At 40.9% G+C, this 15594-nt stretch overlaps 1 protein-coding gene across 5 annotated transcripts in view; it reads left to right on the top strand.

Moving 5' to 3' along the window:
* The window catches only part of LOC116042856 (polycomb protein SCMH1), a 73129-nt gene that overhangs the window by 44091 nt on the left and 13444 nt on the right, over nucleotides 1-15594 (top strand). For 2 of the 5 annotated variants that reach the window (XM_031289291.2, XM_031289264.2), the window contains exons 1-7: nucleotides 7484-7601; nucleotides 8227-8357; nucleotides 13851-13922; nucleotides 14194-14271; nucleotides 14479-14549; nucleotides 14704-14938; nucleotides 15312-15400. In XM_031289291.2, the coding sequence (XP_031145151.1) occupies nucleotides 13898-13922; nucleotides 14194-14271; nucleotides 14479-14549; nucleotides 14704-14938; nucleotides 15312-15400 (498 nt within the window). In that variant the 5' untranslated portion in view covers nucleotides 7484-7601; nucleotides 8227-8357; nucleotides 13851-13897. Of the gene's footprint in view, nucleotides 1-7483; nucleotides 7602-7655; nucleotides 8358-13850; nucleotides 13923-14193; nucleotides 14272-14478; nucleotides 14550-14703; nucleotides 14939-15311; nucleotides 15401-15594 lie in introns of those variants that run through there. The other 3 variants (XM_031289274.2, XM_031289283.2, XM_036006249.1) reach the window with 3 other exon arrangements.

Genomic DNA, 15594 nt, shown 5'->3' with positions numbered 1-15594 from the left:
AGATCTAATGTGTCAAAAATATACATACAGCACTGCTGGATTTTGGTTGCATGTCCTTTCAATTGGTCCTTTAGCCATTTTCACCTTATTTGGATGCTTTTGGTAGTCATCAAAAGTTCAACCAGATTTGTATTTTTTGTTTGTTTCAGGGCAGTCCACATCTTTTCAATGGAGTTGAGGTGAAGACTTTGGATAGCCATTCAAAAAGCTTATAATCAGCCTCTCCAGGATTTTGCGGCCTTTTTTTGAGATTGTTGTGGCCCAAAATGCCTGATTTTGCAGGAGCTTTTTAAAACTTTTAAAAAAGTGCGATAAAAGTTGCAATGTCTTTTGTATTTTTGTTACAATGAAATTGCGAGAGACAGTGAAAATAGCTAAAAAAGTAGCAATTTTTTTTTGGTATACTTTTTTAATAATAAAAAGGAGACTTGTTTCGGGGAGAATAAAACTACTCTGGGCTGAGTTTTCTTAGTAACCTTACCAAAAAGGCTCAGGATGCTGCAAATGTTGGTATAATATGAAAATGGCTGGTGTATTTAAGAAAAAAAACAAGTTATTGAATGAATCAAAATGAACATACAGTATCTGTCAGTGGCTTGTTGATATTTACATTGTTAGTTAATTCCCTATCCTGGCCTGGGACACACATTCATACGGTTTGATAAAGTACTTGTTGGACTTTAACTTATCATTGCACTTACAATAACGAGCGCAGCTGTCCTCAATTTAGGTCCTCGTGTACGTCTCATCTCTGGTTTTTCTTGATTCCACCGTGTGTGTTTGTGTGTGCGCATCAGTCGCGGGGGGAACTGACCAGTCCCGCCCGCTGCAGAGAGCCGACAGGATTGAAACAGCAGCAGCTTTCAGCGAGTTTAGAGTGAAAAAACGTTACAGCGTACATTGATGTTTTGCATGGTCTTTCGCTGTACGTTTTGTTGGTAAATGTGAGATGTTCAAGTCACACACGTCTTGTCTTCATATCAGAAACAAGGAAATTAATTTGGCGACGTACGTCAGCCCGTTCTCACTCCTGCTTGGTCAGTGGGACGCAAAGTCTGGCACGTGGGACTGCTGTGATTGGTTGAAGGCGTGGGAACCTCCGGTTATTGGTCAAATTTGCGGTAAAGTTGCGGTGATTGGTCAAAATTGCGAGTCGCACCGAATTCACGGTGATTGGTTGAATTTGCGTGAATTGTTGCGATCGTGAAATCCTGGAGGGACTGTGTAGTACTATACTATATAAATTTATAAGGATGAATTTTACGACTGTAGAGACAATCCTTTAGTCCTTCATCTCAAAGATCATGAGGTAAACCGCAGAAATATGGCATTCACGTTACAAAGTGTTCTATCAGGAATATGTGCTTGCGTGTACACTTTTTGATTGCCCACGCATTGCGTTGCTGTTGATCCAGCTTTAACTTTTTTGACATATCCGGCTTTTTCAAAAAAATTAAGTGACCAGGGTTTTGAACAATGTTTTTTTCACACAGTGCTATGTTGGTCTGAACATAGCCTTACTGTGGACATACTCTAATTTGTATCCCCATCTTCTTCTTTCGCTCTGTCTCTCTCTCCTCCCTCTATCTCTCCCCCTCTGATCCGTCTACCTCCCGTGTTCCCAAGCCTGTTAATAAGCAGATTGTTAATGAAGGCCTGAGTTCAAAGAGAGAGAGAGAGAGAGAGAGAGGGGAGGCATAGAGTGGTAAGATAGGGAGGAGTTCTGGACCAACTGTCTGTCTGTCAAAACATGTCCACCCGTCTGTCTCTTTGCCTCTCTTCTCCTCTGATGTGAGTCCCTCAATGAGCTCCCCGTGAGGACCACAACACAGCATTTGCTCTTTGGGTTTCCCTTTCATGTTCCATTAAATGTGAAGGAGAAGGAGAAAGAGAGACAGCCAGAGAGGGTGAGAGAGAGATTAATTACATGTTTCAATAATGGAGATTAATTAGTATTATTTAAACATTGACAGTATCAGCTAGACGTCAAGCGTTTTGCGAGGCGCACACTACACTTCTCACTTTAATGGGTAAATTCATGTCTCTCCGTGGCAGCCTAAAAGTCATCTCTTTACATCTTTTCCCCTCCTTCCACTACTTCTTCAATACTTTACATCAACTCCGCTGGCATCTGAAATTGTTTTTTCCTACCTATATTAAGCTTTGTATGCTTCAAAATAAACTTCCTGACATTTATATTTTGCTGCTTTTCCAGTACATAGACAAACCACAGCTTGAATGAAAGTCAGCAGCACAGAGAAAACTCTCAAAGTGGAAATGGTCAAGTTAAAAGCACTAACGAGTCAAACCCTTCCCCTCCCATTCCTTCTCCTGGTGGATGCCGACACATAAGTGGCAGTACAGAAACAGAAAAATCAAGCATAGTGGCTGTGAAGATGTCGCACAGCCCCTAAAAACATGCCAGCGCTCTCCAGCCTTGGCTCCAATTTGAGAGGGTGACAGGAAACAGTGAGGGGAGAGGGAAAGATGGCAGAGAGTTACTGTAGAGAGGAGAGCGTGAGCTCTAAAACCACATCCCGACACCACAGGCCGACTTCACCCTTTTTAACAGCACCATATTTCCCCAAAATGTATAAGACGTAGCATGTGATAGCCAAATGGCAGTGAAATCTCTGATAAATCCTGGGAGCAGTTTTTCTCTTGAGGGAAGGGCTGTCTGCTGGAATCATTTACAAGGGAGTGACGAGGAGATCTGTAATTGTTCAAATAACGAGAATAAGGGAAAAATAACTCAAAGCATATACATGGCCTTCAGATAAATCCGAGGGGTTAAAAATGATTAACTGGACAGACTGATCTCATGAAGTGGCATATGTATGACACGCCAATTGGTATGCCGTTATTGGCGTGTTATGAAGACGCACACTCGCTTTTCAGCATGTTTATCAACGCCGTTTGTCCTCCATTGACTTACATTACCTTGCGTGTGAATTGACGCCGGAGCGAGTAGTATGAAAGGGCGAAAATCCGCGTAGGGATGTTGGTCGAGGTGGTGGATGGGTCAAACACAGAACTCTCACCCAGGAGAGCTTTCCAAGTGGCATGATATCTGTACGCATTTTTTTTTATGGTTACGTGAAGTCATGATGCCATGTTGAACTGGACAGCAAAGACAAAAAAAACCATATTTCTGGTATATGACATAATGACCAGTTTTAGACATGGGTCTTTGTTCTTGTGAAATCATAGAAAGAGCTCTTCGGGTCTCTAAAAATTAGTCAAATAAAACAATTTAAGAAGCTAAAATCACTCTTTGGTTGAATTTTTCTGTGATGTGGGTTCTTAAATACACATTCAATTCATTTTAAAGGGTCACAAAAGCAAGCAACAATGAGCAACAGTGCAATTTCTTCACTTTAAACTGATATGAATGAATACTGACAAGCAGCAGGTATAGATCACACACCTGCACAATGTTAAGCACAATCTTCCAAATGTCCGTATGTGTGTACCCTGTGTTTGAGATGTACCAATCTCATCTATACATTGACTTGTTTATAAAAATGTTGCTGATCCAGAGGAGGTAGGTATGTGTTTTCTTCTGCAAAAAACAGCTTCTCAATTATGGCTTTACATGCCCTGGCACTTGAGAGATGTCCAGTATTGACTTAAGTCAAACTATTGAGCAGCTCCAACACTGAAGAGTAGCATGAAGCTTCACTCCATCTATGCCGAGATATGCTACTTTGGTGTAAGGGTTTGAGATGTATACTGAAGTAACAAGATCTCTGGTTGAACTCTCAAAAGACGGAGATGAGGGATGTGAAGAAAAACCAAACAGCGGGCATCCGCCTCATACTCGGCTCTACAGGGTGCACTTGTGTGCGTGCGTGCATGTGTGTACGTTTGTGTGCGTGTATGTTGTGGGTGTTTGTGTATCCTTTCTCCAGCAGGACCCCCAGATCAAAACCGCAAACCCACTCTCCCTCCCCATGCCTCTCTCTTTCTTTCTCTCTCTTTCTCCGCCTCTCCACCCCCTCTCTCATTAAAAACTGCAGCCCTGGCTTCTAATTAAATCCCACTTGAAAAGTCTTAAAGTCAGCCTCAGATTGATTCAATTTGCATTTCTGAACAGAGAACATTGCCTAAAAGGATTAATAAATTGGACGAAAAAATTCCTTCTTTCTGCGCCACGCCGTCAGAGCTTGTAAGACAACATCCAAAGAGAAATATCCCCCCTTAACAAACGTCTATCCAACATATGCTCTTGCTCTCTCTCTTGCACGTCCCTCCCAGGATGCCAGCAGAGATGAGAAGTGTGTATCAGGACTCTGTCTGTGTGTGTGTGTGTGTGTGTGTGTGTGTGTGTGTGTGTGAGAGAGAGTGTGAGTGTGTGAGTGTGCGCGCACACATATCCTTGTCTGTGGAACAAGCGCAGGGTCCTCTGAGGCACAGTCGGGAAGGAACACGCAGTCTGACTCTCACTGTGTGTACATGTGCACATATGTGTGTGTGCGTGTCTATTTATGCCTGTGTGTGTTGGGGTATTTGTGAATGTGTGAGAGGGGCGACTTTGTTGGAGCGTGCCAGAGTGCTGAAAGTGACAAGGAGGCACAGTGGGAAAAGATCCTTGCTGTACTGTCTGTGTGTGTAGAAACAGACCACGGTGATGGAGCAATGCCATTGGCTAGTGGACACCTCCAGCAACATGTTTTGAAATCCAAAAACACATCGCCAGCTAAGAGAGCCAGATTCAATTAGTGCGATAAAATGAAAAGAGCATGTAAGACATTTCAAACAGACCAAAAACTGATACCGCTGCCAAACGGGAAAAGAAAACACTAATTTGCATTGACACAAAAGGTCTGTCTTGAAATTGTACATTTACAGGCTCTTTGTGTATTTGTGTTATAATTTCCTTATAAGTGCTGTTCGTTGTTTATAGTTATTTTATTGGATCAGTGAAGATCATTTTGATACTGTAAATACATAAAGTTATTATGTACCTAAATACTTTCACTCACTTCAATCATGAGTTTTTCTTTAATGAAAACATTTAGCAAGATTGTATGTACAATGTGTTTTGTGTATACAATGTGTTGAACCTTGGGAAAGTGTTTATACCAGAGCTGACCGTTAGTTGGGACACATTATCACTGTTTTTATTTGCTAGTCAATTTGGCTTGTATAATGGCTGATGAACTTTCATAGACTGCTGGTAGCTCAGTGGTTAAAGCCTTAGTAATGAAAAAACTGGAACCACATGGAGATCCTGACAAATAGACAGGCACACCATATACATAGGCCTGGCTTCACTGCATAGCACTCGGTTTGCCTATAATACGGAGACATAGACACTAGAATACAATTAGTCCTCGAATACATCTAACACAGAGCTGTATTATTAAAAGGAAAGTAAACCAAAGGATTTTACATAAAATTGAAAAAATATTCCATGAAAAGAAATAAAACCCATAATCATCATTAGAATAAAAGTTGAGAGTTTAAAGAGGGTAGTGAGCAGTGAAAAAAGTGTTACTGTGCTGTGCTCAGAGAAAAGCACAAAATTATCATGAAATGAATGTAGGGAGAGGAAAGTGGCAGAATTATGTGGCCCTGTTTTGTATAAAACAACACTGACCCCTAGTGATATTAGTTAGGATCATCCAGAAAGGGATTTGCATAATGCCTGTGTGAAAAACCTTATGTCTGCATGAGGATGATGAATACTTAATATTTCTGTATGAGTGTGTTCCTTTAGGTGTATGTTGTATTTTATTTTGTGTGTGTGTGTGTGTGTGTGTGTGTGTGTGTGTGTGTTCATACTGTGTATGCCGGTTATGTGCATGTGTGTTTATTTCACCTTGTATGTACAATCATGAGAACATTTGATTTAAGTACAGAGTTTGTGTACAGTGCATGTGCATAAGGTTTGTGTGTGTGTTTGTGTGTGTGTTGTAATAATGGTGCCTGGTGGACTGGGGCTTCCTTTGATGCGATGAAGGCTGACAGGCGTGAAACAGGTCCAATCAGGCGCGTGGGCACTGCCAATTAACCCTTTTCACCGTGTGAAACCAAACATAATTGCCTGGGATGCAGGGGGCCACTGGGCCATGGCCTGCCCAGCGTAGGCTGAAATGGGCATTAGCAGTGCTGCCAGGTGACCATTACGCACAATTGAACTGCTGGGTGTTTCTCCAAATCACACAGTTACAGTTGCTACCCAGACGTAATTGGCATGACATTACCAAATGGCCCCTATTTCTAATTTTCACACCTACACAATGTATCTGGAATATCTTTAGTGATATTGTACTGTGCCAGGTGTATTACACTACTGCAGGCATACTGTATTTCAGTGATATTTTGCTCTGATTTCACTCTGGGAGTGTGGATTTCGTTATGTTTGAGTTATTAAATTTCTCTATTTGTAGTACATTATGACACGGCCATGAATCTGTTCAGAATGTTATAATAATCTCAACTGGAACAAATACTGGTTAATAAATTAAGCTTTGTGTTCACTGATAATCACATTTTATTCATGTTATGCCTAAAGGCAAATACCCCACATTCTTAGTCAAACACCCAAAACTAGAGCACAGTTTAAATTAAACTAGAGCAGTACTCTGTACGGCAGTAATGCTGCAATAATAATGTTTAACTTCAACTCTTTTTTTTTTTTTCATAAAAATGCAATAAATTGATCATGGTTTTCAACATTGTGCGATAAAATGACTGCTTATTATTAATGAGACCTTATTTTAAATTCAAGAGCTACACTCTAACAGAAACTCAATTTCTGCAGCATTCTTACAAGAAATTCAGCAATCTCAGCAGTGCTTGTGGGAGGACTGGGAATTGTTTGAATGGGGATATATAATATAAAGGACAATTTTCGCAATAGCATTAAACTACATATTATTCTATTGATAAGCAGGCTGTATGCTGTACGTATAACACATCTACAGTACACTCAGTTGCCAGTTTATTAGGCACACTTAGCTGAAATGAATGCAGTCTATTACATCAGGCCTGCAATAAATCCCACCTTAATGCAGGTCATAATGCAATTTTTTAGGTGTTGATAACTTTATTTTTGGACGCTGTATTTTGGCAACTGTGTGTGTGTGTGTGTGTGTGTGTGTGTGTGTATACATGTAGGAACATGCATACATATATATATATATATATATATATATATATATATATATATATATATATATAGTCAAACTGCAGCATCCAAAATAAATTAAACCTTTGAAAGACAACATAACCTTCATGAAGGTAGAATTTATTGCAGGCCTGTTTTTTATATTAGACTGCATTCATTTTAGCTAGGTATGCCTACCAGATAAGGTATTTAGTTTTATTAAATTGTGTTTGTTGTTTACCCTGGGGCTTAAACTGGATAAGAAAATAATTATTTTATTTTTACATTTCATAATTTTTTTTCCTCCCATGCTTGAAAACCTTTGGCCGCCAGGGGTTGTTGTTTTGCCCTTTATCCATCCTTCAGCCTGCCTGACTGACTGCCCAACAACAAATGTTGGCAAAACACCCCCTCCTCATCGTGTAGGGAAAAAATGGCGGACAAGCGCTAAATCCACATCAGAAACAAACACACGTTAAAAAGCAAGGTAAACATCTCCGGATACACCGAGCAACGTCGCCTATTAGGCTCGGCTTCAGTGTTGAGCCCAGATTACCACAGACTGGCCTCTCAGTGCTGGTGTGCTCCCGTTTTGCTAATGCTAATATTTATAATCAGGTCAACGACTAGCAAGCCACCTAGCATGCTAAGCTAGCATCCCGGGCAGTGGGCATGTCTCTGTGTAGCCGTGCGTAGCATAGCATGCTGGAAGTGGTGTCTGCACGGCTGCATGCGCGTTTGGTTTTGATTCAGTGGTTGTTTTTTTTATTCATACCCTAGAGGCTACCGTCAAGGTAGCGTTAACTCCTGAATAACACAATTAGCGATACTGTCACGTAAATGGGCATCTGGCGCGCATGCAAATATAGCACAGGAGACAGCGGCGGAGGGGAGGTGGTCCCATGTGTTGGCTTTGTGTTTTGAAAGGAGCTCAACACACTTCGGCAATGTGAGACGCGATATTTTGGCTATGAATGGAAACGGTGTCCCGTGTAGATGTCAGAGAAGTGGTACTAGCTGGACGTTGAGTTGTAAACACTTGCTGGGTTAGCAACAGGAGGAGACTGTACCTGCTGAGCTCTCTAATGCCAGTCCAACTGTCACTTTCCCAGACGGAAGAACAGGGACCGGGCCGCTTTAATTTGGACGCCACCCCTCTTGGCGGAAGAAAAAGGCGCACTTCCATTGAAAAGGAAATCATCCGGGGAGGAGAAACGCCGCTAAACGGTTATGAAGTTATAAGGTGGGTATGTTTATAACAACAGCACCCTATTTAAGTTGCCATGTGGGTCCTGTGTTATTGCTCTTTTACGCGTTTTTTTCCATGCGAGCTAACAGTTGACGTTAATTTAGAACTGCTCTCACAATAAAGCTGTGTGTTTTTTCTCGGCAAATTCAAATATTTGGCAGATGGTTAGCAAGTGACGCTGTGCAACGTTACTAACTCGTATTTGATTCCTCACGTTATAGTTTGTGCATGTTTAAAAAAAAAAAAAGCTTTTGTATATTGTCTGTCACTGCAGTCCTATCGTATCATAAACTACATCTAATCGGAAGTTTGGATTATATTAATAAATCTCACGTGGGGCTGTGGTTACTGTGGGACTGGAGAAACAACCAGCTGAAGCACTTGTTCATACCAGTCTCAGTCTGACCTGTTGACCTGGATGTTGTGTCTGGTTGGTAATGTTGGTTTTCCCAGGGTTTGGGTTACAGGAGAAGTCATTGATCCTGAAAACATGTTGCCCTTCTCTAAACCCCTGTTCACTGATTGACAAGACATTTTGTGAACATTCAGCACTATAAAGCAAATTTTTCCTTAAACAAAGGCAATATGTTTTAATTTCTTATGAGATTATTGCATGGTAATTGATGTGTGGAGTAACCATAATAGCAATTGGAGCTGAGCGATATTGACACAATTTTAAGAGAGGTGTTAATTCAATATGGTGGTTTTGGAGGCTGTAGTTTGTGCTGATTGTTTTGCTTTATACTGAGGGGTGTTTCTTTTATTGTGTCCACTTTGTTTGTATAATTTGCTGCCTGCACATGCAGTTAGCACAGCAAGGAGCTTTAATGTATTTTGATCTTTAATTGTGGGGAAAAAAAAGCTAATTAAATCCATATGTAGTACATTATTGGCATGATCTTGGGTCTCTTTGTTGAACTTGCCATTGGTTGCCTCCCATGACGACCCCCTGCCTGGAGAGAAGTCCTGTGTGCTGCAAAGCTAACGAGGGCAGCTCGCTGGTTTCCCTGTACAGTACAGTTAACATGAGGTAGCCTAACCTTGGGTCCAAATACTGCTTGGTCTTTTATTGGTGTGATCAGTTATTTCAGTTAACTCTTACGCTCTTTATTACCGTGTTGTTAACCCCCTTGCCATAAAGTTTATGCCCCCCTTTTGTTTTTTGAAGTGATTTTATCAGGGGCCCTTTTCTGGTGGTGAACTGAAGCTGTTATATGCTTTCTTCAAAGCCACCAGACTCCTTTGACAAAAACAGCAATTTTACCTTGCAGAACACGGGACTTGCTGGTCTACTGCTGCCTTGAACGGTTTGTGTTATTGTGTGACTTTAGTGGATTAAGGGGTTAATTTGGAAGAAGTCACACAATAACACAACCTAACTAACTGATGGAGGCAGCAGTAAACCAGAAACTCCCCTGTTCTGCTAGGTAAATGTTCTGTTTTTGTCAAAGGAGTCTGGTGGCTTTGAAGAGAGTTTAAATGGATATAAGGGCTTCAGTTCCACTTTGGAAAGGGCTGTCTGATGGCAAGGTAAGTCAAGTCAATTTATTTATAGAGCACATTTAAAACCCTTTTAAATGCTAATGCTAATCGTTTTAGCACCGGGAAATAGTTGTTTTTTCCCTTTATTTCCTTCTGGGGGGGGGGGAGAGATGTGTCACCTTTTTCAGCCCTTCTGAGTTTGTAGGTATGAGAAAAGGTTCTATTTTTTCAATAAGAATTGAACCACTGTAGAGCAACAGCCTGGAGCCTACCCTATGCTGAAGGTGATCCAACAAGATTAGGGCTGGGGCGGTATGGATTTTTTCTTACCATGGTTGAAAAGCAAGAAATTCCCACGGCAGAGCGGTATACTGCAACCCCCTTACGAGAGTAGCGTAAGTTAGAGCGAGAATGGCAGGGTGCCTTAAGTGAGTGACGTCAGTGCCCGTGTGGTCGCGCAAAGAGAGCGAGCAGTAACAGAGTAGCGTATGAGTGCCGCTGTGAGGAAAAGAGAGAGGAAAAAGAGATAGCAAAGTTGATGTAAAGTGAGTTAAAAGTGAACAATAAAACAACAAGCTAGAGCTTCTCAAGACACGGTGGCTTTATCTGTTGTCAATACTGCCGGTAAAGTGAATGGCGTTACCCCCGAAAAACATAAGCTTAAACCTTACAAAATATGTTGCAGCCCGTCTAGCAGCTGAGCAGACAGAGAGGGCGACTCGACAGTCCGCTAACTTGTGGCTCTCTCTACCAATATAAGTCGCTCTGTTTTAGGCTACGAAACGTCCATGCAGGCTAAAATTCAACCGTGCCGTTTTATCGGGATAAAGCTATAAACCATTAGCTAGGCTAATGTGCAATGGTAAACACTGCAGCTGTAACGTTAATGTGTCTACCTCAGCTGAGAACGGAGAAATGTCTTTGCCAAAGACATTTCTCCAATACAAGTCATTACACAGGTAGGCTACTCTCGCATATAGGCCTAATAGTCAACACGAATGGAATGTTATTATGTGTCATTGAACATTGCGCTCCCCAACTCGCGAAAGGTCGGATTTGCTCCATCTTTTGATGATAAGTTTTGTTTAGAAAACCTTGAATCCATGTAAGACACAATGTCATCAGACACAATCCATGTCATTAGAATCAATGAATCCATGTCATTAGAATCAATGAATCCATGTCATTAGAATCAATGAATCCATGTCATTAGAATCAATGAATCCATGTCATTAGAATCAATGAATCCATGTCATTAGAATCAATGATTCCATGTCATTAGAATCAATGAATCCATGTCATTAGACACAACGTGCACACATGTGCAGGTCACCGGCCACCGGTAATGCGGTAACCATCCCAGCCCTAAACAAGATGGCATGATAAACAGTGTCAAATGCAGCATTAAGGTCCAGCAAGGAGAGAGAGAGAGAGAGAGGGGGAATGACATGCAGCAAAGGGCCGCAGGTCGGAGTCGAACCCGGGCCCGCTACATTGAGGAGTAAACCTCTCTATATGGGCGCCCACTCTACCAACTGAGCTATCTGGGCGCCCAAGGTTGGGTTTTTTAATTAGAGGCTGAACCACAGCTTGTTTAAAGCTAGATGTGACTGTGCCATTCACAAGAGCGCTGTTTATTACAGACAAGAGGCTGGGACCAATAGTATCAAATACCTCTTTCAAAAGACGAGAGGGGACAATATCTGAAGATGAATAAGTAGGTTTCATGTGTGATACAATATCCATCAATGTTGACAGGGCCACAGGCACAAAACAATTCAGAGAAGCAGGGCATAGGATTGATTTTAGAAGGGTCATGATCAGTAGGTGAAATACAAGATCTGATAGTGTCAACCTTGTTGATAAAAAAAGCTCAACAATTGTTTTGTGATTTCAAACGTAGCATCAGGGAGTGCAATAGCATGATTTAGTGCAGTATTGCACTAAACAAAATTTTAGGGCTATGTGCATTTTTAGCTATGATATCAGAAAAATGCTTTGCTTTAGATGCTTTGACAAGGCGTTGGTAGGATACCTGATCTCTCAGTATCTCATTGGACACTTGCAGTTTATCTTTTTTCCATTTCCTCTTTGCTTTTCTACACTTTTGTCTAAGGGCACGAGTCTCACTGTTAAGCCAAGGTAGGGCTTTGACTTTGGGTCGCTTCAGTTTAAAAGGGGCAACAATATCAAGAACATCTGTGACAGTGGTATTAAACCGAGTAACTAGCTCATCTGTAGACAGAGAGGTTATCTCTGTAGGGCTAGCAAAAGGACAAGCTATGAAAGTATCAGAAAATTGCCTAGCAGTGGACGGGTTCAGTGCTCGGATGTAGCGATCTGGCAAGCAAGGTTTAGGTAATGGATTAGAAAGTGATAGGGCTGGGCGATATGGAGCAAAATCAAATATCACGATATTTTTGACCAAATACCTCGATATCAATACCACAACGATATTGTAGTGTTGACTATTGGTGCTTTCACAAAATATTTACACAATGAGATTGTTGATAAATAATAACCAGTAATATGGATATAATGACTAAGTGGGTAAAGGCAAATAATAGAACAGTTACAACAGTCTGGATAAGTTCAGAAAATGACATAACTTTACTGTAATGCAGCCTTTAAAACCAGGAAAAGACAACACTTATGCCATATTATGATATCCAAAATCTAAGACAATATCTAGTCTCATATCACGATATCGATATAATATCGATATATTGTCCAGCTCTAGAAAGTGATGCATTAAAAATCATAGGTTTATGGTCAGATAGACTAGCAACATCCAGCTCAATATTTAAAACAGGAAAACCTAATGATAAAACAAGATCCAGTGTATGACCATGTTAGTGTGTGGGACCAGTTACAGACTGAGTCAGATTGAATGAGTCCACAAGTTGTAGAAACTGGCTAACTAAAGGCTTTGATGGACAACAGACATGGATATTAAAATCACCAAGGTAAAGTGGTAAAAATATTCTAAATATAGCTTACGTACACTTAAACTAATATTGATTGTTTTAGGTGGCCTAAATACATTAGCTGACTATGGATAAGCACCCCATTCAACCCCACTTTAAAAAAAAACAACCTATCCCTTTAAGCCACACCCGAGGGGCACATAAATCAACATACACTACTTATTTACAGGCGAGTCGATTTACTGTCTTATATAATCTACAAAGGGACCCCAAATCATAACAAATTTATAGTCAGATGCTGAGTACCTAATTCCCTCCAGATATAAAAAGAAACCATATAATTGAGCAACAAGGAGGGGAGCTAGATTTCCATGCTCTCAAAATAACCATTTTAGCTATAACCATAAAAAACATTAAAGCCTGCTGGGTCTCTAATGCCAGTTTTAGGGAGATTTCAGAACAACCCTAAACAGCACGGCCCTTAAGTAGATTTAAGGTTGGAGAAATCCATACTGTCTGACAGCATGGTTCATTTTCAGCTTGTTCCAGCTCTTTGTTTATACAATATTATGTTATACTGAATGAAATGTTTTCTATAGCTGCACTATTCCATCAAATGGAAATATTCTAGATGTCTTGTGCATAATATTAAACACATTTCCCCAAAATTCCACCTGACATATTGACACATCTTTTGAAACATTTTATCAACTAGAATTTGAAATAAAGTTAAATGGAGAAGGTTTGACTGTAGCACGAGCTTGTAATGACTGACATACAAGTGGGTCATCAAGGTTTTAAGGGAGTATGGTCCTTTTTAAATACATTCATTTAAATTCTATGATGCTCGTACCTTGTTTTTAGGGCTGCACTATTGCATCGAATGCAAATATTTGAGAGATGAAAGACAAATATTTGTCATTTTTCCAAACTGGAGGTATCTTATATTTGATTATATTTAAGCAATAATGTGATAAATTAAATTGTCACAGTAACAACAAACAAGAGTCACCAAATGATTATCTTTATTTGACACAGCTGTAACAGCTACTTGTGTGGCTTTTTTTCTTGTCTTTAGAGTGGAGGCCACTGTTGTGTTGTGAGCTTGGTCAGTATTGTTGGAGCATGAGGAAACCCGTGCCACAGAAAGGTAAGAAATTATTATGCCGTGTTCTCAGTATGATTTGTAACAAACAAGTATTCATTGTAGCTTTCAGGTAAAGCTAGAAGTATGGCACATTAAAGTTTGAGTTCATTCAAGCCAATCTTTTTTAGTTTTTACTGTGCAGGCAGATTTATATATTATCTTGTAATAGTCTTGTAATCCCAGACAATGTTTGGAGCACTGAGTGTAGCAGGCATTGCAAGGTACTGACTCACCCATGCTTGAGAGCTTATTCTATCGTTCTTGGCTCCTCTAGCTATAGAGTGGAAAGATGCCAGAAGGATCAAGCATGCCCGGAGTGGACGGCCCTCCCGGGTGCCCTCACAGTACCAAGGTAAATAACCCACAGTAGCCAGTGATATATGAGAACCACGAACGCCGTGCAACCTGTAACCAGTAATATAGCTCTAGCAGGGCGTTCGTGGTTTGACTGGTCATGACTGTTTTCCCAAGATGGTGCCTGCTATTTTGAGCCTTGTTAGTGGTAGAAAATAGCGATTTATTTATTTAATTTCTTGTTGCTCCTTGTGTTCTTCTACAGGACATTTCAGTTGGGAGAAATACCTGAAAGAGACAGGTGCCACTGCTGCACCCTCTGCTTGCTTCAGACAGGTGAGCAAGATTGAAAGGTCCACTTTCAACTGTCTTTATCAAACCTATGTGTAAGCATCTCTTTTTCGCTAATTTAATTACACACAATTATTTTTGCTCTGCTGATATTATGTTGCCACTCTCCAACTAACACTTGTCTATCGTCACCATCTAGAGCCTCACACCTCCACTTAACGAGTTCAAAGCAGGGATGAAGCTGGAGGCCCAGGACCCGCGAAACACAACGTCCACCTGCATCGCCACAGTGGTGGGCCTGACAGGCTCGCGGCTACGGCTGCGCTTGGACGGGTCTGATAACAAGAACGACTTCTGGCGCCTCGTGGACTCCTCAGAGATCCAGCCAATTGGCAACTGTGAAAAGAACGGAGGCATGCTGCAGCCACCACTTGGTAAGGACGCTCACAAAGGTTTTCTACTGACACGGTAGCTTTTCTCACTTTTCATTTTGGTCCACTAGGTGTCAGCGGCTTACAGCACTGAATGTCAATGCCTATGAATAACTTCTTGACACAGCTTAGAAAGCCTCCTACCCAGGAAATGTCTGTATTGAATACCCATTGGATAAAAGTTTGACTATTGACTGTTATCACAAAGTGTTGTTGACTGTTTTAGGGCTGCAACTAACTATTCTTTTCATAATCCATTCATTCATCTGCTGGTGAAAACTCATCAGAATTTCTCAGAGCCAAGGTGGCGTCTTCAGATGTCTTTTTCCATGATTGAAGCTGGCGTAGTTATAACAACAATTCTGCTCTTCTTTAGGTTTCCGTCTCAATGCATCCTCTTGGCCCATGTTCCTTCTGAAAACACTAAATGGAGCTGAGATGGCACCCTCTCGCATATTTCACAAGGTACCTGTACAAGGCTCACAAGCTTAACACGCTCCGGAAAACTAGTTGCTGTCGTATATCATTGAGAAAACAAGCATATTTATTTGCCATACTGACCAAGATTCACACAAGATAACTGATAATGTCCGGTAGAAGAAAACTTTACACCTATAACAAAAATCCACCAATATTTGGTGTACAAATGAATACACAGA

Source organism: Sander lucioperca, chromosome 10, assembly GCF_008315115.2.
Source record: "Sander lucioperca isolate FBNREF2018 chromosome 10, SLUC_FBN_1.2, whole genome shotgun sequence".
Classification (NCBI taxonomy): domain Eukaryota; kingdom Metazoa; phylum Chordata; class Actinopteri; order Perciformes; family Percidae; genus Sander; species Sander lucioperca.
This window is presented reverse-complemented; position numbering and strand designations above follow the sequence as displayed.